Consider the following 22,418-nt stretch of genomic DNA (forward strand, 5'->3'; position numbering starts at 1 on the left):
AGCTTCCTCTACTTAAAGTGTTGCATCAATGAGATCATCTCTGAAGGGTCAGCATAACTCAGAGATCTTCCACCACTTTAACATTAACAGTAATTTGACTTCAGAGAAGGGGACATTAATAGCACTGTATATGATGGACAATAGGTCAGGTCCCAATGGGGTGTAGGGTTTGCTGGGTTTCTTAAAATGCCATGACAGAGATCAACCTCATATGGGTAAGAAAAGCATGTAGATGGGTTAGGTCACGGTCCTTCTACCAAGCAAATGTATGGGCCGACAATCCAGGCTCAAAGCATGGGTTGTAGAACAAGGGAGTCAGGGGAGAGACCCTCGACTGCAGCTGAAATTTAAATCTTATGGCCCACCATATTAACAGGGAATTCAGCCACCAGTGACACATAAAAGAAGATGGGGTCTGTCATCCACATCAGGGTTGAAAGAGGTACAGGGGCTACCATATTTGACCCAAAGTGGAACTCCCTCTTTCACATTTACCAATACCATTTGGCCCACACAAGCAGCACAGTAGTGTTTTATAAATTTTTGGACTGAGAGTCCCCCCACTGCTTATGATAATGCATTATTCTATAGGATATACAAGGGTGCTTCCCCCTACAAATAAATATGAAGACGTCTTCGCATAGACGCCGAAGGTCTTTCAACACAACGGGAATTGAGAAGGTGCAAAATAAATAGAGGAGGCGCAGTAGAATAGCACATACCTGTTTACACAGAGCAATGTGCTGCCAACAATTGAACAATATATTACATCAAAGTTGTCACCAGATTAATAATGAACATTTCCTTATTTTCTGACTTATCAGAAGCACTTTGAGGTTGAGTGCAGACAATGTTACTTTACTAAAGAACTATATGCAGTTTTTAATTACAGTTGTGAGTGGTACATTCGTTCTATGTCAATAACCAGAGTTCTTCAATTTAATGTCCATTATCCTACAGGTGAAACGCACAGTAACATTTGTTACTCATTACTGCAAATAAAAACTGCATGCAGTGAAAAAGAAAATAACGCAGCCAAATAACAGGAACAAGCTTTACTAGGAATGTCTGCTCTCAATAATTGACCGGATAATCCATCCATGTAAGGATAAGGCCCAACATAGCGGGCCGAAGCAAAAAAGCACTGTGGCAAAAACCGTGGCGGTAACGCATCACAGTTTTTCCCGCAGTACTTTTCATGGAAAGTCTACAGAGGTTTTCTCTGTGAACTTCCTGCTTCCGTTATATGTATAGGGAAAATGCCGGCATTTCCGTGGGTATAATTGAGAAGCTCAAATTTCCAAAAACGGGACCGTTTTGGAGATTACAATGTGTCTGCTGTGCATATTTGTCCACAATATATTATTATTGTTGTTTATTTATATAGCACCATTAATTCCATGGTGCTTTACATTTGGTGGTTACATACAGTACACAAAATATACAGGTAGATATAAAACTAACAGTGACCGATTGGCACAGTGGGGTAGAGGGTCCTGCCCGTAAGGGCTTACAATCTATGAGGGAAAGAGGGTCGAGACAGAAGAAGAGGGGGAGACACTGCTAGACACTATGTTTTTTTCCGCAGCGTTTACATTACATGGGGCTCCAGCCTAAAAGTAGAATACAAGTAGATACAAGAATATATATAATATGATTTATTTAAGATAGATAGACAGATAGATATTAACAAAAATATATTAAAATAGAACAGGAAAGCAAAGGAAGGAAATAACATTTTGCTAATCTGACTTTTTTAGTTTTTTTTGTAATTTAAAAAGAAAATCAACGACAAAGAAAGAAAAAAACAGATCTGTCCATAAAAAGAATATGCTGAACCTTTATGTCTATGCCATAAAATATTTATGTTATTCTACGGGAAGTCCAAAGGGATGAAAACATTTATTGAGCAGGAAACAATTCTAGGCAGGTGGTCATTATAGCTTAAAGGGGTTTTCTCAGTAGAGACATTTATGCAATAACCACAGGATATATGTCTATCCCTTCAATGAACCCTCCACAGTCTGTCCCATGACTGCCGTCTTAATATGTCCAGGTTATAGAAAAAGCAGTGCTCAGTGGTCTATGTTATTTCTGTACCTTGTGAGATTTGCTTCTCTAGGAGTTAGGAAAATAGCACAGCTAATGGCACTAGGTTGTTTCAATTACTCAACCGCTACTAGCAGCCTAGACTTGGTTGTCAGAGGAGACTGGGGTATGAAGGCAGCCAAAGGATGGGGTCTGGGGGTGTTATTATATATAGGTCCTAAAGGTGAATATGTCATAAGCGTCCCTGGTGGGAAAACTGATTTAATTGAACTGTTAAGTTTCATTCTAAAATTAATTTGTAACTTGTACAGTAAGTTGCGATGTGAGTAAATGCTAAAATTTTATTACATAAAATGGAGATGGAGGAATGTATTATTCAATATTGTATTTTGGATTTTAGGTCTTCATAAGAAAAAAAAAAGCTGTTCCATAGGACATGGAAACGTCTTTCCACCCATAACTAGCTTGATAAGGAAATATCAGTGCAATATTATACAGGGGAGAATATCATATAGGAGGAGAAAGAGGAGACAATTTATCATAGGGCCATTTTTTAACTCACTTTTCTGATCTGTCCAGTGTTTTTGGGCTTTCTTTGCGACCAATGTTTCACACTGGTTCATAAATCTGTCTCCAGAGTTTACGAAGGATTTTTAGTGCAAAGTCAATTTAGAAGAAATTTCTAGTAGTTTGAATGGGGACAGAGTTACTGTGATTTGGTTTAAAGTAAATTTAGAAGTGGAGTATGCGTGGGCAAAAATTCTGCAACTTTTGAAAAATTTGCATATAATAAATTGGGTGTACAGCTATGAACCACCTATACCAAGTTCATATTAAAATCCATTTTTAAAAAATCACAAATAATCAAATCAAAATAAATTAAGAATTATGCACAACAATTAAATAACCAGTTAAATAGGTAAAACCACATAAGAATTCTGGCACAAAATCAATGAGATGTCTCAGAGTGCCTAAGAGTATGCAGTATGTTTATGTATCTGCAAGCAATGCATCTGACATTAAATTAATATTTTCAACAGTTTTAAGAAATTACTTTGACAGTCAATGGTGTCCATTGCTAAATCATGGCTATATGAATGACTGTACCACTACTTATGTTCCGTTTAAGGCCTGGTTACCATCTGTGTTCGGTATTTCGTTCGGGATATCTGTTTGGGGACCCCCTGAATGGAATACCGAACGCCTTGACAATCGGCGAGCAATGAAAGCACACAGACCTCATAGACTATAATGGGGACTGTGTATTTTCCACGCAGTGTCCACACAGGACATATGGAGAGAAAAGTACTTTTTGATCTACTTTCCTCTCCTCATGATTTGTGCGGACACTGCTCGGAAAACACATGGACCACATTATAGTCTATTAGGTCTGTGTGCTTTCATTGCTCACCACTTGTCAATGCATTCGGTATTCTACTCAAGGTGTCCCCAAGCAGACTTCCCGAACGGAATACCGAATGCAGACGTGAACCGGGCCTAAGTTATTTGTTCTAGCAGACTGTACATTTCCCGAACAGGCCCTTATAAACAATTCTACCTATTTAAAGCACAGGTCTATATTGATACAATAAATCCAAAATACACTTACCCCAACCAATAATGCAGAATTTCAATATATATCTCCGGATATATGTATTGAAAACTTTTACTAGTGCTATATACATGTGCACAGCCTCTAATCCCATCCAAGTGAATGTAGCCAATAGAAAAAAATGAAGTAATGCAGCCACGGCTATGCAGAGCTCATTAATCTCGAAGGAAGCCAGCCAGCCGTCCAGAAGGAAGAAAAGGTTCAGGAAAAGTAAGGCAGTGCTCAAGTTCATCAATATCTTTGAAGGATAATCACGTCTGATTTTTCTGGGGAACAAAAAAAATTGTCAAATTTTACACACAAAATGGGTGTGGAGTATAGGAAGGGGCTATGAAACAAAGCAAAGGAATATACCACAGGGGTTACTAAAATGGGCAAACTAAAGTATTTCTTCTCTGAAACGCTAGGACTCCATAGCTAGTCATTCATGTGCCACAGTGATGTGTTACTGTGTATTTTGGCTAACCTTAATGTCTCCCAATGATGGAAAAAGTTGTGTGACAATTGCAAAATTCTGGAACAAGAACAGGGGCCTATGCTTTACCTGAGCTTTATACTTACTATCAGGCCGTCCGCCTGACCTGATGGCTAAGATTAATTGACCATAATGCCTGTGCTATTCCTATTGACTTCATTAAGTAAACAGTTGTTAATCACTCTATCTAGACTATTTTCCATTGCACATAATGTCTTTTCTTGTGTTCGGCTAGGGTCACACTTGCCATTTGGGATTCCGTCCCCCATTCTGCTTGAAAAATGCAGAGATAAAAGTCCCAGCGGACTTTATTTTAGTCTATGGGGTCAGTGGGTTTCTTGGGTAACTGCTTTTTAGTTGGATTGGGTTTCTGTTTTTCAGGTCCCCAAGTGAACCCGAAGAATGGAAATCCCAACACATGTGTGAATCTAGCGTTAGTTATCATGGGGCAGTGAGTTCTATGATTCAAGTTAAAGTGGCTACATCTGAATGGTACAAGGTGTGTTGCTTATATGTACATACATGTAATGACAATTTAACCTGTCCTTGGCTTTGTGTCTGAAAGAATGCTGTCCAGATTTTGCAATTACCGTAGTAGTAATGCATCTAGAAGATTAACTCGTTTTTCCATCTGATTATTTTTGACCATTTATAAAATAATAAATATTAGTAAAATATATTCTAAATTAATAGAAAATACAATATAACAATACTATTAAACACACAATTGAAAAATAAATAATATTACAAAGTGGTGCAAATTTTTGGCCAATAATATTGACTTACTCAAATGCGATGTAAGTTAGAAGCGTGGCGGCTGTACATATGGCAGAGATCCCACATCCAATATAAGTAATGAATGTAAGAATTTTTGAATTTTGACTATCTAAAGCAGCCATATTTTGCTGAAGATCCTATAAAAGATAGAGTATATGATAAATCAACCGATCAGATCAACTTTTTTTAATGGAAAAAACAATAAATAGGCAAAACAATAATTTGAATTAAATTATAATTTATGTAATCAAATGTAAATATTATTTTAAAAAAGGCTCGTTATTTACCCACTTACCATCAAAATACCAAAATTAGTGAGGTGATTGCATAAGCAGACGGTCTCGTTAGCATTGGATTCGTTTATCAGCACCCTGCAGCCAGCTTGGCTCCAGCCACCATTGCCAGCTGTTGAAAAGTAAGATTGAATAATCAGTTGTTAAGGATTAACTGCGACTGAGAAAACAAGATTGTGAAACTGGTATGAAATAACAAGGATCATATCTTACGGTATTGTTACAGATTTCATTATATTTATGTTAAGTACAGCATTCTTGGTTCTAAGTAGTAATGAATAAACTGTCCATTTCCCTGGCGGATATGCAGAGTTTTGTTGATTTAATCACTTCCTTACACCTCAGACATAGGGTTATAGAGAGGATAATGATCTTTAATACAAATGGATGGTGAAATATACTGTATGATAGTCCAGTACATGAATTTTTATGAGAGGACGTCATGACTAAATGTTAAATTATGGATAAGGCATTTCTTTCTAATTTTACCGATTTAAGTATATTGTATTGCTTAAAGGATTATCCATCAGTATAAGACCTACCATATCTGTATTACGGTATCTATATAGGTATTACTTCACTCATAATAAGAAGTGGCCAAAACAACCTTCTTAAATACTTCATTTATGAACTACTACTTTAAGTGAATATCACATATTTGTACAGTAGATTCTTTGTGAGTTATTGTGTTATTATTACAATGGTGCTACAATAATGTAGCAAATGACAGCTGTATATAAAATTACAAAGTCACATACTGTACAAGAAGGTACCACAAAGCATATTTACATACTGTAAAAAAAAAAAAATACCGTTTTTGTTTATATCCCAGAAAACACAGGTTGGAGTCCCATTTTCCTGGAAAAAAAAGAATACAAAAAATAGCTAATTAGGTTTATATTGACAAAATGATACGATAATATGATGAACTGGTTTCATGAGATATTGGAATCCTTAACCAAACTAGAGATTAGTTGAAGCTGGCTTGAATTCCGTCCTCCAAATCCACAAAAAAAATGCAGGACATTTCTCTCCACATTTTTCAGGTGTAAACCGGATGGAAACCAGGAAGATCCCACGACAGTCTATGGGTCTGCAGGTAACCACTTTGTAAGCAGATTGGGATTACATTTTTTAGGTCCCCAAGTGGAACTGAAGAATGGCAACCTCCGCATAAGTGTGAACCTAGATAAGTGTGTTTATGTATCTTGCTGAGAACATAAAGATTGGGCTGTTGAAATCCAACAGTATGGTCCTTATCTTCCTGATAAAGGTCTGCTGCCAAGAGAAAAGTTAGGAGGCCCCCATAAACATTGGAAAGTCCTACACTTGAAATCAGCAGGTTTGGCCAAAATGTATCTATTGTAAGTAATATGAATGGGCAGCTTTAGAATGGCCTTCGATTTTAGCTTATAAATAAGGCCGTGAGAAGGAAATTCTCATTGATTTATATACTAGGTAAATTATATCATATGTGGCATATAAGAACATAAAGACATAAAACTTCTACTACTGTACACTCTTGAGATTCGATCCACTTCTAATTTCAGTACCAGTACAAAGGTAAAGTATTACTCACTTGATTTGTCCGATGCCTAACAGTTATCTTGACTGGATCTGTAAGGTCATGGATAGAAATATTCCCAATGCTACACGCTACAACATAACTATTCAGTTTCTGCTTTCCTGCAGTGTTGAGTTGAGTATCCTGTTGATGTATAAAACATATCTTCTGAATTACCATGCATTATTTTACACATTTCACAGTTATAATAGATATAACTTGTGTAACATATTTGATTATACAGCTACTTCTGCGTAATTTTATAATATTACATTGTCCATATTTATGGCATCTACATTTATCAGTAAACAACAGGTAGTGTTAAACTACTGTAATGTATGTAATATATCTTCATTCTCCAGACATTAGGGCACCAAACACTAAAGGAATCACTAGATAAGTACATTATAGGTAATAAATTTATAGTCACAGAGGTGAGACCACTGACCATGATAATTGGGGTCCAGTGTCCCCTCTTGAATGACTATTATGCATGTGCGTGACCACTACATTCACATTCTCTAGGGCTGGCAGAGATATTTGCTCAGCTATCTTCTCATATACCTTGAACACAGAGGAGCGCAGATGGGGGACCATGACCTTATTCAAAGTGGGGGAAGGACCACCATTATTCTTGTGACTGGTGGTGTCTCACTATTGGAGCCCTAGCAATCATACCTTTATAACCTTGCAGGTAGATAGGTAATATTTGAAGGTAAAATATTATATAATACATAGTCATAATATATTCCAATCCAAGTTACAATACAGTACTGCCAAGTGCTATCACGGTCTCATACATGGGATGGGAGTTATTCTCCAGCATGGAGCTCATTTCATTTAAAGAGTAGTATTTTCCCTAGAAGATTGTATTCTTGGTTTGTCAGTTTACTGAATATTACAAAACTGTGTATCATATCATCAATCTCCTGCCCAAGGTAAGGTCACTATAAGATAATAGGTACATCTGCAAGGGGGCTCAGCCAGCAGGAGATGGCTATTGATTTTGCTCCCTTTTTGTTCTCCATATTGATATCTCCTTTTCCTTTTTTTTTTTTTTTAATATAAATAAACGATACTGTAAACTACCATGTAAATGATGGAATACAGAATAAAAGTGTGTTTCTCTACACACTTTCTATACTGATAGCATAATTACTAGAGATGAGCGAGTAGTACTCGATCGAGTAGGTATTTGATCGAATACTACGGTATTCGAAATACTCGTACTCGATCGAGTACCACTCGCTAATCAAATGGAAAAGTTTGATGCAGAACCAGCATTGATTGGCTGAATGCTATACAGTCGGCCAATCAACGCTGGTTCTTCTCCTACCTTTAGAAGTCTTCTCCGTGCAGCTTCCCCACGGCGTCTTCCGGCTCTGAATTCACTCTGCCAGGTATCGGGCCTGGGCAGAGCTGACTGCGCATGCCCGCTTGTAGTGCGGACATGCGCAGTCGGCTCTGCCCAGGCCTGATGCCTGGCAGAGTGAATTCAGAGCCAGAAGACGCTGCACGGAGAAGACTTCTCGGAGGATGCAGCCCGACCCTCACTCGTGGACTTGGTAAGTATAATTTGATCGAACGTTGCCTACCCCTGAAACGAGCATTTTCCCCCCCATTAGACTATAATGGGGTTCGATATTTGATTCGAGTAGTCGAATATTGAGGGGCTACTCGAAACGAATATGGAATCTCGAACATTTTACTGTTCGCTCATCTCTAATAATTACCCTTATAAGATAAAAAATGGGTTCAGTTAAAGGTTGACACATTCACCTTTAAGGCCTGAAATTAGGTAGAGAAAGTATGTTGAACTTTTACATACAAATATACACTGCAATAAATTGTTTTCGTTCCAATGGGAAACACTTGTTACCTTTATAACCCTATGTCCTGTTTATAGCATGAGAAGAATTCATTTTTTTCTGAGACTTTGTTGAAAATTCCTTATTAATTAGAGAACAAATTACAAGTGGCCGTAAAATCTGTAAAACCTCACGGCTTCCTTAACATAATGATAATGATATCCCAAGCTGTAACTCTGTTTACCGTGCAAGAACATACACTATAACACTGTTAGATCACTTCCTTAATGGAATGGCTTAGATCTCTTATCTTATTGGCAATGGAATAGCATTGGATTGTTAAGCGAAAGAAACAAATATTTGTGCTGCTGTAATGGATACTTAAGACTTACGGCTTATTTTATTAAGATATATCACAACTCTATGTAACTGTAACACTAAATAGGAAAAGTTTGACTGGAGTTCTGCTATAGCAGAAATACTTCCATGATCTTACATAAATAAAGTAAGAGCTTTTTCATTTACTTCTATCACACAAAAGTCATTTCTTATCATCATCAAGCTAGAACAATTATATTCTCCCAGGCTTTCCTGCAAAGAAATGTCCAGCAAGTGTATTACTGTATCTGAACACTTACACTATGTGAGTAAATGCCTAGTTTAGTCTACGTCTGCAGGTTTTCTATAGGTGAGCAAACACTTTTTAATAAATAAAAATTACCGTATATACTCCAGTATAAGCCAAATTTTTCAGCCCAGTTTTTGTGCTGAAAAAGGCCCCCTCGGTTTATACTCAAGTCAGCAAAAAAAAATAAAAAATATATATATATATATATATATATATATACACTCACCGGCCACTTTATTAGGTACACCTGTCCAACTGCTCGTTAACACTTAATTTCTAATCAGCCAATCACATGGCGGCAACTCAGTGCATTTAGGCATGTAGACATGGTCAAGACAATCTCCTGCAGTTCAAACCGAGCATCAGTATGGGGAAGAAAGGTGATTTGAGTGCCTTTGAACGTGGCATGGTTGTTGGTGCCAGAAGGGCTGGTCTGAGTATTTCAGAAACTGCTGATCTACTGGGATTTTCACGCACAACCATCTCTAGGGTTTACAGAGAATGGTCCGAAAAAGAAAAAACATCCAGTGAGTGGCAGTTCTGTGGGCGGAAATGCGTTGTTGATGCCAGCGGTCAGAGGAGAATGGCCAGACTGGTTCGAGCTGATAGAAAGGCAACAGTGACTCAAATAGCCACCCGTTACAACCAAGGTAGCCAGAAGAGCATCTCTGAACGCACAGTACGTCGAACTTTGAGGCAGATGGGCTACAGCAGCAGAAGACCACACCGGGTGCCACTCCTTTCAGCTAAGAACAGGAAACTGAGGCTACAATTTGCACAAGCTCATCAAAATTGGACAATTGAAGATTGGAAAAACGTTGCCTGGTCTGATGAGTCTCGATTTCTGCTGCGACATTCGGATGGTAGGGTCAGAATTTGGCGTCAACAACATGAAAGCATGGATCCATCCTGCCTTGTATCAACGGTTCAGGCTGGTGGTGGTGGTGTCATGGTGTGAGGAATATTTTCTTGGCACTCTTTGGGCCCCTTGGTACCAATTGAGCATCGTTGCAACGCCAAAGCCTACCTGAGTATTGTTGCTGACCATGTCCATCCCTTTATGACCACAATGTACCCAACATCTGATGGCTACTTTCAGCAGGATAATGTGCCATGTCATAAAGCTGGAATCATCTCAGACTGGTTTCTTGAACATGACAATGAGTTCACTGTACTCCAATGGCCTCCACAGTCACCAGATCTCAATCCAATAGAGCATCTTTGGGATGTGGTGGAACGGGAGATTCGCATCATGGATGTGCAGCCGACAAATCTGCGGCAACTGTGTGATGCCATCATGTCAATATGGACCAAAATCTCTGAGGAATGCTTCCAGCACCTTGTTGAATCTATGCCACGAAGAATTGAGGCAGTTCTGAAGGCAAAAGGGGGTCCAACCCGTTACTAGCATGGTGTACCTAATAAAGTGGCCGGTGAGTGTATATATATATATATATATATATATATATATATATATATATATATTAGGAGGGGGGGGGGGTCTATGACCAGCCACAATATTAATGTATAGAATCTCCCATAAAATAGTGCAAAAAAAAAAAAGATTTAAAAAAATAAAAGTTCTAAATCACTCCTTTCCCTAGAATACACATAAAAGTAGAAAATGACTGTGAAACACGTACACATTAGGTATCCCTGTGTCTGAAAGTGCCCGGTCTACTGAATATAGGGTATCTGCAGTGCTCCTGTTCCGTCGGGAAGGGGTTAATAGGAGCACTGCATATACCCTATATTCAGCCAGACTGAATTCCAAGTGGGGGAAGAAAAAACAGTCCTCAAGCTCAGAGAAGGGGCAGACAGACAACCATAATACCCCTCTCCCCTTCCCCAGCACCCAGCACCTACTGCACCCAAAAACTCCGACCATTTTAATTTTTTACATTTTCCAGTAGCTGCTGCATTTCCCCCCTAGGCTTATACAATAAGCAATATACATATACAATAATACAATTCCCTTAGGGTCAGTTCACACGTGAAAACCGCCTAGCTTATTTGTGCGAGGTAAAAAACCTCGAGGAGTTTTTTTGACGCTGTTTTTTGCATTCCACGCGGTTTTTGACGAGGTTTTTGACGCGGTTTTCGCTAGCGGTTTTCGCTAGGGTTTTTTTTCCTATATGTGCTATAGAAACTGCAGGCGAAAACCGCGCGGTTTTTTGCAAAAAACCGCGCGGTTTTGTGTGCAAAAAACCGCGCGGTTTTTTACCGCGCGGTTTTCGCCTCCCATTCACTTCTATGCAATTCTTCAGGCGTTTTCCGCCTGAAGAAAGGTCATGTCGCTTCTTCAGGCGGAAAACGCTAGGAGGAAAAAAAAGCTAGTGGTCTACATAGACCACCATGTTAAAGGAGAGGTTTTTGAAGCGAATTCCGCTGTCAAAAACCTCCCCTTTGCCCACGTGTGAACTAGCCCTTATATAGGCTTATGTCAATAAGTTTTCCCAGATTTTTGTGGTAAAATTAGAGGCCTCGGCTTATATTCGGGTCAGCTTATACTCGAGTATATACGGTAATAGTTGCTGAATATTAAAGCTCTACAATTGAACCAATTATGTATTTGTATTTCTCTCATAAGAACCCAGCCTATTGTTTTGTGTCCAATCCAAGCAATAGCAGTTATCAAGTGGTAGGAAGTGTCAGGCTGGCATACGAGAAATTCAGGGAATCAAGTGGGCCCAAACTGTAACAAAATAATGGTCCAGCAGAAGACATCCAAATGTAAAGGAAACTACGGTCTATTTCCTAAGGTTTCTGGAGATTGGGCCTCCAAAATAATTTTAACTGGTGGGCCAACGAACCTCAGCCTGATGCTAGATGTAGGAGCTACAATAATATACTTGAGGGTGGGGGCTTTATTCTAGAATTCAGGGGATTGTACTCATTTGTTCTACTGAACCTCCCCTGTGGGCACTGTGTTTAGTTCCTACAGAGTTCTCCCCTCTGCTCTGAAGAACATGATGACTGTAGAGTCCATCCAGGAGATGTCTACAACCATCAGCAGAGGTGAAGGACTATGGAGTAATCTAAAACACAGTGCTCAGAGCACTTTAACTGACCCATCTTTCACTTGCAAAAGTGATAGCCGGAGGAAACAAAAATGGTATTCCAGCTGTCATTTTATTAAAACCATGGACAAAGGTATAACAGACACTCCTTAATAATAGCCCATCTTCTATTAACCAGTTGTGATGGCCTAAAGTGGGTAATGACATTCTACAAACCGAGTTTTTATAGCTTGCCAACTAATACAAGAAATATCTGTTTAGATTAACAGTTACCTGAAAAAGTCCAGCTTTGCTGAAGAAAGTGAACTGAGCTCTTGACACTGTATAGAAATCATCTTGACTTAAGTTTGACAAAAGGCTGGATGGAAGGACAACGGAAGCCAGTGGATTATCTTGACTTTCCTTCATGTCAATCTGATGAAGAATTGTATTGCCATAAATAATACATACAGAAAATCCTGATATATAACAATATTCTCTGTGTTTTCCATTACATACAATATATAATATTAATGGTAAAGCTCTACACTTCTCAGGTTGCCCCATTTTAACACCACATGCCCTGTCCACAGAATACTGTAGGTATAAGTGTATAATCACTGAGGATCCCACTATCGGGACCCTCATTGATCATAAGAACATAATCAATGTCCTACATTTAAATAACGCACTGGTTTTGCATGTGCAGTGTCCCCCCAAATACAGCTTGCACTATCTGAGTGTTATGTTGGTTATTGAGGAGTTAACTAAGTCATTCTTATATTGTTTTGTAAATGGGAGTGGCTCTTGCTCAAAGTTTCTGGAGAGTGGGGAGAATTTAGCCATTTCTAGGTTACTGAAGCCTTCAGTCAGTGTTAGGGTCTGTTTCAGATAGTCTGCAGTCAGCCTCAGTTTAGATTAGTCTGTGGGAAGCACCTTTAGTTTTTTAGGTTAGTTAATGTTAGTTAGGGCTTCAACAGGCAATCCCATGTCAATGGACCACTCTGCTGCCAGACAGGCATTCTTATAACTGCTCGGTGGCTCAACTTTTCCACCACTACACCAGTGATTATTCTTGGGTATCCACAGCCGAAACAATGACCTTCCAAATCTGTGACTGGAAATATAGAACTAGGTCCCAGGGGTCACTCCAGATTACCATGGTAGAAAGGCTCAGAGGACTAAAGCAGGGAGTAAAGAGAAGATTTATGCCAAATGTGTAGACACTGCTTGTTGTAAGCGAATGTGCCTCCACTAGAAGAAACCAGGTAACTAAATTGAGCCACGAGCATTGCCTTTTCATTAACCTGTCTCCTGTGCTTCCTTTATACTTGCTATCAAGGGAACCCTGAAACACTATCACACGAGAGACATACAACGAGGAACACCCCAGGGGATCCCCTTAACCTCACCCATGTGCAATTCATCACTTATTCTCAGTGTCAGTGAAAGGGTTTGGTACCAAACCCACTGTGATCAGAGTAGAAACGAGCTGCCAACATTTTGGACTTCCTCCACTGACACCATCTCCCCACTGCTAAGCCCTGGAAATGCATTTCATTCGATCTTTATGGAATGATGGCGGTAGCCAATCTTTGTCAGTCCAACAGACTTAAAACAGCGTATATGAATAACTAATACAGTATTCAGGGCTAATCATAGATGGGGGTCCTAGTGGTGGGATCCCATATGTAAAATAACACTTTTCAACTATCCTGTTGTGATAGGACAACCCCTGTAAGTCTTCTTTTATTTTAGTTTTTAAATCGGGTAATACCTTGTAATATCACATACTCATTCTCAAGCCCCATTAGGTCGTACATTGAAGATTTAGTTATTACACAGGTTAAACATTCATTTGTTTCCTAAATGGAAAATATTATATTTCTAATAGTTTTTACAAATACTGACAGTTAAAATAAACATAGATTTTCTATCTATTGTACTAAAGCTGGTTTTCTATACCTCGAAATCAGAGCTGTTACTATGAGCTCCAACGCTGAAGGATGAACCATTGTATGAGGTAGCATTGACTTTGGAAACTCCCAAACACAGATTTCGTGAGACGATGCTGACAGACGGTCCTGAGAACCGAATCTTTAGAGCCAGAGCTTCTATTGTTTTTAGCGCTCTGAAATAAACACAAGAACAGAAGAAATAAGGCTCAAGGAAAATGTTACAAGATTCAGATTCACTGACGTCCCTTGATATTTCAACAATTTCCTCATTTGCTCCTTATGGTAACATTGAGTAGTATATAAGAATATAATATAAGTAATGTGACTTACTCGGAAGAGGATTTTGCTAGTACATTGTCGGAACTGTTTAAGATATTGGAAAACACATTGACAACAGTTGAGCCCAGTTCAGCATTGATGTTAGCGTCATTCACTATTTTCTTAAGGGTTTGGACGACATCATCGACTTTCTCCTGTGTCAGCTCTTGGCCGCTCCCAGTAAGGTTTAGCAACTGGTTAGCCAAATCTTCAGCGTTATCTGTGAAATTATACACTGCTTAGTCCATAAGTCTTAAGATAGAAAATCTTGTTAAATTTTGCATGACCTACTCCTTGAATACAAAAGTATCTTTCTCCATGCACATTGGTCAGTAAGGGTAGGGTCACACTAGCGTTATTAAAGTCCATTGCTCTTATCCATCATAACATGAAAGCTACAGACTTTAACAACAATGAGTGACTGAAGCAACAGGGACTCCTCCATCTGCATCTGTTCCTATTCACTCTAATGTAAAAAAAAAAAAAAAAAAAAAAAAAAACACAATAGAAACTTTCTTCTGCTATGTTTGTTTACTTTTGTAATGGAAGAGATGTTCATATCTGGAGCTTTCTTCTGTCATTTTTTTTTTTACATTGAATGCAGATGGGTGGTGTTCTGTCACTTAAACGCCGTTTAAGTCTGTTGCTCTCTCTGACCCATGAGATCAACAACTTATAATACTGGTAGAGTGAACCTACAACCTACAAAAATACTATAAATGGTAATGAAGTTAATGGAATATTCTCAGATTAACTGCTCTAAGAATGGAGACCTCGAGTTCTGCTGTTTTAATAGATGACAGTCTTGTATGCAGGCCGCCACTCCATTTAACTCTATGGGGCTGCAGAAAAGAACTCAAAAACAGCACACATTGGAGAGGCAGCGTGCATGACCAACACTCTATTTAAACACGGTAACACAGAACCTGATTCCACTGATCAATTCTACCTAGCAAGCAGTGAGCACTTGATTTTCTATTGGATTTATCCAGTGGATTAAAGGGGTTTTCCAAACCCAAATGACATTTTCATATTAATGACCTACATACAAGATAGGTATGTGATTTGTGGGGTCCAGCACTGGGACACTGCCCAGATCAGCTGATACAGCAGCCTCTAGAACAGTGGTTCTTAACCGGGGATCGATCGAACCCTAGGCCATTAACACGGTTCATTTTGTGTACCAGTAAAAAAAAAACATATACCTATGTCTTGAATTTGGAAAAAAATCATATTTGATTTATCACTAAAGAAGGGTTCGGTGAATGTGTATATGAAACTGGTGGGTTTGGTACCACAAACAAAGTTAAGAACCACTGCTCTAGAAGCTATATGGAGAACCTGTGAAGGCTTTTGCTATTCAAGAAATAGGAGCAGCGCTACAATTCCCCAAAACCATAGTTATGCACCGGTTACTTGAAGAGCAACCGACACACCCTTCCCACCTACAGCAATAGCTTCTGGCATCTATAGTCTGCTCTGTACAGGGTCTGGGTGTCGTTCCCCCACAGATAACATACTGATGTGTCCTGTGCATAGATTATCGGTATGAAAATGCCGTTTGGGGTCAGAATGCCCCTTTAATTTAAAATTGTTAACAGAAAAGCTTTATTTAGCAGCATAAGTGCCATATAAACCAGCTGCAGATGTGCTGTAGACCAGTTAATATACATCTACAATGACATGAACTGTAATAAATCTGAAATTATACAAATGCTTTTGGGTATATTCAAACTATAGTCAAACTAGGCACAGTTGTCTAGCTTTTAACATTATAACCTATTTAGACCCAACGTTTTGTGCTAAAAAGCTTCCTTCTGTAACTGTGTTGGACTGGGGTGTCTAAAGCCCACCAGTGGAATTGTTTTTAGGGGCCCACCATTAGGACCCCTGCAGACTAGTGATACCGAGACAGAGCGGCTAAAGGTAATAACATGTCAGGAGCCATGCTGCTCACCCACCATACGATGTGCAACAACACACTACCTAAACCTATTGCTACACACTGTATGGAAAGTGATCAGCATGGCTCCTAGAAATGTTACCATTACATGTAGCCATGCTGTCCTGGAAGAGCTGATCTGCAGAGGTCCTGTCTGTTGCATCATCACAGATGTAATATTGATGGTCTATCCTAAGGATAGACCATCAATAAAAGAAGGATAAATCCTTTAAAGATTTGTCCAGGAATTGGAGCAACTCATGTGCTGGGCGGTAGGTGTAAAATAAAAAATAAATAATTAAAAAGCGCCTTAACCTGTCCCCGGTGCTCTATTGTCTGCCGCCAGTGTCCATTTAGTCTTGTGTCGGCGCCTCCTTGCTGGGAGTCCTGCACCTCATATGATTACTGGGACTATTTAGGTACAGGATTTCCAGAAATGAGGGCATGAGACCGAATAGACACAGGTGGGAGGATAACGGGGCACTGGTGACAAAAGCTCAATGAAAAACACTGTCGAGAAAATAAATTGAGATTCACTGCTATTTTTTTTTTTCCACAGTGTTTTTTAGCTGCATTTCGCTGTTGTGCCTAATCCTTAAAGAGGGTCTTTCATCATTTAGGGGACATGCAGTGTTATATACCGCTAGAAAGCCTGTTGAATTCAGCGCACTGTCGGCTTTCCTGTTCTGTGTCCCTAGTGAAGGGCTATCCGTGCCAGTACTGTAGCTCTTCACCATCAGAAGGGCATTTCTGACAGTCAGTCAGTAACACCCTTCTTCACTGTAGCTAATATTGCACTGTACTGTGAGAGGGGGCATTGCTTATGGGTGAGTACTATCAGGAAGGGAGGAGATGTTCCTCCCCGATCTCACAGTACACTGCTATAGGCGCTACTGTGAGGAAGGGCGTTCCTGACTGACATTCAGAAACACCCTTCTGACAGTGAAGAGCTACGGTACCGGCACTGATAGCTCTTCACTGGGGGCACAGAACATGAAAGCCGATAGGGCGCTGAATTCAGCGCCCTATCGGTTTTCTAGCGGTGTATTAAACCGCATGTGCCCCAGGAGGTGAAAAGTCCTCTTTAACATCTTAATATACTGTACATCACACTATAAGGGTAACACAGCCAAAAATTATATATATATATATATATATATATATATATATATATATATTACAGTATATACTCATATATACAGCCATCTTTAATCATTACATTGCTGACGGCAGCCTGGGGCCCTGAGGTTACCGATCCGGCACCTGCCACTATCAGTGCTCATTTTGTCAATGTAAATGGATTGGACAGGGGCCTGACCCAGCCCCTGACATCCCGATCGGACCCCTGGCCAATGCATCTGCATTGGGAAAATTAGGACTGATAGTCAGGGCTCAGGGCCCACTGGGGGATTCACCGGTTCCCCGGTGGGCCAGTCCGACTCTATTCTGTATATTTATCACAGTTGGATCTCTCCAAAACACCTGAAGGATCAAAGATAATCTCTTAATAATAAAGTTTTGGCTACTTCCATCCTCTAATATGGGAAGTGCTCACTGCATACTGTGTTATAGTGTTAAAGCATCTAAGCTCCCTCTAGTGGTAAGAGGCAAGAAGTTCAAGACTTTATAGTCTATGTGATAGAGCTAGAGCATTTCTTTAATTCTCCTTTTCTTTTTTTATTTTACATGCGTATCGCAATTGTTCTGATTATTACCTGTGCAGTTTTTCACATCCGGTGGTCCCCAATATGAAGTATAGTTAAGATGACCTAAATTGCTACAAAAAATAAAAAAATAAAAAAATGAAATGGGTAACATAGATAACATAGGATAACAATCATATTTCTAGTTTGATGATAATGGCATCAAAAACATCAAAGAAAATAATATATGTTGTGCTAGTTTGTCCATTTAAATGATGGACGCCATGACAGAAGCCTGACGTACCCCATTATAGTAAATGGTGTGTTCTTCCAGCATAATGGGGACATGATATTTTTATGGATACATCCCTGTCATGAATTTAGTTTTTCTGTCCATATGAAGGAACAGAAAAATAAAAAGACCAATGCAAATGTGAACACAGTCTTAGAGAAAAAGTAATAACTAATAATATCCTTAATAAAAAATGACAGGCTTATACTCATTTAATATAAAGCCAAATAAATCAAATAACTGGACAAAGGTTTCCATTTTCATCCGACCACTAGGTGGGTCTCAAAATTTACTATATAATCATAATGGAAAGTAAGGTAAAGGATAATGTGACTGTAATTGGGGCTGATCCTATAGTTTGAGGGAGACTTATTGATACAGCTAAAAGTAGCCATGGCCATCTCCTTACAGTAACGGCCCAATGGGAATCACTTTACAGCAATATTGTCCGTAGTACTGGGCTACTTTTTAGAGTTCTCTTGCAATATATATAGAATGAACTTGAAATCTTGTTAGCAGAGTTGACTATATATTATACATAAGCCTCACCATGTCCTTGAAGCAGTATATGCACGATTCTTTGGACATTCTATAATTGCGGTTGTTGTTGGCTTCGTATTAGGCCAGTGATATGAGGTTGGCTCTTCATTACTTGTACATAATTCTGAAATCAAACAAAGTGATATAAAAATTGTGCACCTGGCATAATATATTCTGAGCTTGTAGTAGAGATGAGCGAACAGTAAAATGTTTGAGATTTGATATTAGTTTTGAGTAGCCCCTCAATATTCGACTACTCGAATCGAATATCGAACCCTATTATACTCTATGGGGGGAAAATGCTCGTTTCAGGAGTAGGCAACATTCGATCAAATTATACTTACCAAGTCCACAAGTGAGGGTCGGGCTGGATCCTCCGAGAAGTCTTCTCCATGCAGCGTCCCCGTGACATCTTCCGACTCTGAATTCACTCTGCCAGGCCTCGGGCCTGGGCAGAGCCGACTGCGCATGCCAACTTGTAGCGCGGGCATGTGCAGTCGGCTCTGCCCAGGCCCGATGCCTGGCAGAGTGAATGAAGAGCCGGAAGACTCCGCGGGGAAGCTTCACGGAGAAGACTTCTAAAGGTAGGAGAAGAACCAGCGTTGATTGGCCGACTGTATAGCATTCGGCCAATCAATGCTGGTTCTGCATCAAACTTTTACATTCGAATAGCGAGTGGTACTCGATCGAGTACGAGTATTTCGAATACCGTAGTATTCGATCGAATACCTACTCGATCGAATACTACTCGCTCATCTCTACTTGCTAGGCCTAATATGTAGACTTCTATAGAAAGACTAACGTACTTCTAAGAATAAAGTATAACAAACGCTCGGCTAGAAAGCAGCCCGAAATATTTCCCTTCCTTATACTACTCCATGGCTTCTGTACATCTATCCTATTTTTTCATGAAAAAAGGTATACATCGTTGAAAAATTTAGCATATTGTAAAATGATGCATCAAAACAAAAACATTCAGATAGGAATATTATACAAAAACTATAAATCTATAACTACTGTTACCAACATGAAAGAGTATAATGAAATAGTGGCATAAATTATTTCTTATATTATTCACATGTATCCCAGGAGCAAACCCTTTGTCTGTACATATACAGTACATAACCAATATTAGGGATCAGAATTTATTTTATCTTGATCCATATCACACATCGATTTAACTCAAATACAATAATTTTTTTAACTTATATATATTTTTTGCCCTTATTTCCCAGTTCTTTCATCATATTCATAAAGGTCTCACTTCTCAGGCTACGTTCACACCTGTCTTGGATGCTCCTTTTGGAGTCCATTTACAATCGCAAACAAAAGTAGTACTTTTTGCTCAGAGAAATCACAGGCAACACAATGGATACCTGATGGACCCCATTATATTCAGTATGGTCCTTCAGGATCCATGTTTGTCTGTCATTAGATGGATCCGTCTTAATGTTTAGTCCATTCTTCTGTTCCTTAGATGGAACAACAGATTAAAAGGAAGCAAATGTGAACTCAGCCTGATCTGAAACCTATAATACTATATACTATAACATGCATATACTTACCAACTGGATAAACATCCACTGCTTTAAGGGTCAGACCTTGGGGTGAGCTGCCATTAATCTTTTTTAATATATCACCTTTTTCCAAAGCAACATTATTACTATTGTTGTACACCAGGAGGGCCCAGATATAATAACTGCAAAAAATAGAGGTGATTATGGTTAGATACATTAGCTCAAACAGAATAAAACAATTGTATGATGATCCTTTTGTGTAGACTATAACATGCAATCATCTACGTTTGGAGATGAATCGTTTGGGAGTCCTGCTCCTCCCTCTTGTCTTTTATTTCATGTGGGGGAAAGAAAGAAACAATGCTCTAATAACAGTTTATTCACATCTGCTGCTGACATTTTTTGGACGTTGCGACTGTATTATAGGAAACATTCACACAGCATAAAAGCACTCTTTAATATAAATACTAGATATGTTTCTACATTTCACTATTAGCATTAATATGCTACTGACTCTCTAGTATATCTTGTAATAGAATTTATTAACAAAGTTTGTCCCCTTCTGTGAAATCCTACATTTCCTTATTCTTTCCTTTGCTTCTCTATTAAGAGCTATACTGTACATTGCTTATCACTGTGTGTGGAGATTAGGGTGGAGAGGGTTACGTCAATCAGATATTTCTTGAGCAGGGGGCCACATGGTGGCTCAGTGGTTAGCACTGCAGCCTTGCAGCTCTGGATTCCTGGTGTTCAAATCCCGCCAAGGGCAAAAAACCATCTGCAAGGAGTTTGTATGTTCTTCCCGGGTTTGCATGGATTTCCATCCCATATTCCAAAGACATACTGATAGGAAAAAAATGTACAAGGATATTTCTCTGGCATTTAAAAACATCGAAATGTGCTCCTGGTGATGTATGACAGAGGAGATTCTTATCTTTCATATGAATCTAAGGTTGTACTCAGTGGCGTAACTAGGAATGGCGGGGCCCCGTGGCGAACCTTTGACATGGGGCCCCCCTCCCCAAACCGATGCCGAAGACCTCGACTGACCCCCTCCTCCGCACTCTATTATGTCCCTTAGTAAGCCCTGCACACAGTATTATGTCCATTAGTGGCCCCTGCACACAGTATTATCCCCAATAGTGTCCCCTGCACACACAGTATTAACCCCTATAGTGTCCCCTGCACACACAGTATTATCCCAATAGTGTCTCCTGCACACACAGTATTAACCCCTATAGTGTCCCCTGCACACACAGTATTATCCCCAATAGTGTCCCCTGCACACACAGTATTAACCCCTATAGTGTCCCCTGAACACACAGTATTATCCCCAATAGTATCCCCTGCACACACAGTATTATCCCCAATAGTGTCCCCTGCACACACAGTATTAACCCCTATAGTGTCCCCTGCACACACAGTATTATCCCCTATAGTGTCCCCTGCACACACAGTATTATCCCCAATAGTGTCCCCTGCACACACAGTATTAACCCCTATAGTGTCCAATGCACACAGTATTAACCCCTATAGTGTCCAATGCACACACAGTATTATCCCCAATAGTGTCCCCTGCACACACAGTATTAACCCCTATAGTGTCCAATGCACACACAGTATTATCCCCAATAGTGTCCCCTGCACACACAGTATTAACCCCTATAGTGTCCAATGCACACAGTATTAACCCCTATAGTGTCCAATGCACACACAGTATTATCCCCAATAGTGTCCCCTGCACACACAGTATTAACCCCTATAGTGTCCAATGCACACACAGTATTATCCCCAATAGTGTCCCCTGTACACACAGTATTATCCCCAATAGTGTCCCCTGCACACACAGTATTAACCCCTATAGTGTCCAATGCACACACAGTATTAACCCCTATAGTGTCCAATGCACACAGTATTAACCCCTATAGTGTCCAATGCACACACAGTATTAACCCCTATAGTGTCCAATGCACACACAGTATTAACCCCTATAGTGTCCCCTG

General features: G+C 39.5%; 1 protein-coding gene across 3 annotated transcripts in view; it reads right to left on the reverse strand.

The window, feature by feature from the left end:
* ADGRG6 (adhesion G protein-coupled receptor G6) overlaps positions 1 to 22,418 on the reverse strand; it is a 144,096-nt gene that overhangs the window by 9,844 nt on the left and 111,834 nt on the right. For all 3 annotated transcript variants that reach the window (XM_075267687.1, XM_075267686.1, XM_075267685.1), the window contains 11 exons: positions 20,464 to 20,597; positions 18,908 to 19,022; positions 18,139 to 18,200; positions 14,494 to 14,701; positions 14,171 to 14,336; positions 12,500 to 12,640; positions 6,786 to 6,914; positions 6,019 to 6,064; positions 5,209 to 5,318; positions 4,923 to 5,050; positions 3,659 to 3,927 (listed from right to left, as the gene is read on the reverse strand). In XM_075267687.1, the coding sequence (XP_075123788.1) occupies positions 3,659 to 3,927; positions 4,923 to 5,050; positions 5,209 to 5,318; positions 6,019 to 6,064; positions 6,786 to 6,914; positions 12,500 to 12,640; positions 14,171 to 14,336; positions 14,494 to 14,701; positions 18,139 to 18,200; positions 18,908 to 19,022; positions 20,464 to 20,597 (1,508 nt within the window). The remainder of the gene's footprint in view (positions 1 to 3,658; positions 3,928 to 4,922; positions 5,051 to 5,208; positions 5,319 to 6,018; positions 6,065 to 6,785; positions 6,915 to 12,499; positions 12,641 to 14,170; positions 14,337 to 14,493; positions 14,702 to 18,138; positions 18,201 to 18,907; positions 19,023 to 20,463; positions 20,598 to 22,418) is intronic.

Source organism: Leptodactylus fuscus, chromosome 3 (assembly GCF_031893055.1).
Source record: "Leptodactylus fuscus isolate aLepFus1 chromosome 3, aLepFus1.hap2, whole genome shotgun sequence".
Classification (NCBI taxonomy): domain Eukaryota; kingdom Metazoa; phylum Chordata; class Amphibia; order Anura; family Leptodactylidae; genus Leptodactylus; species Leptodactylus fuscus.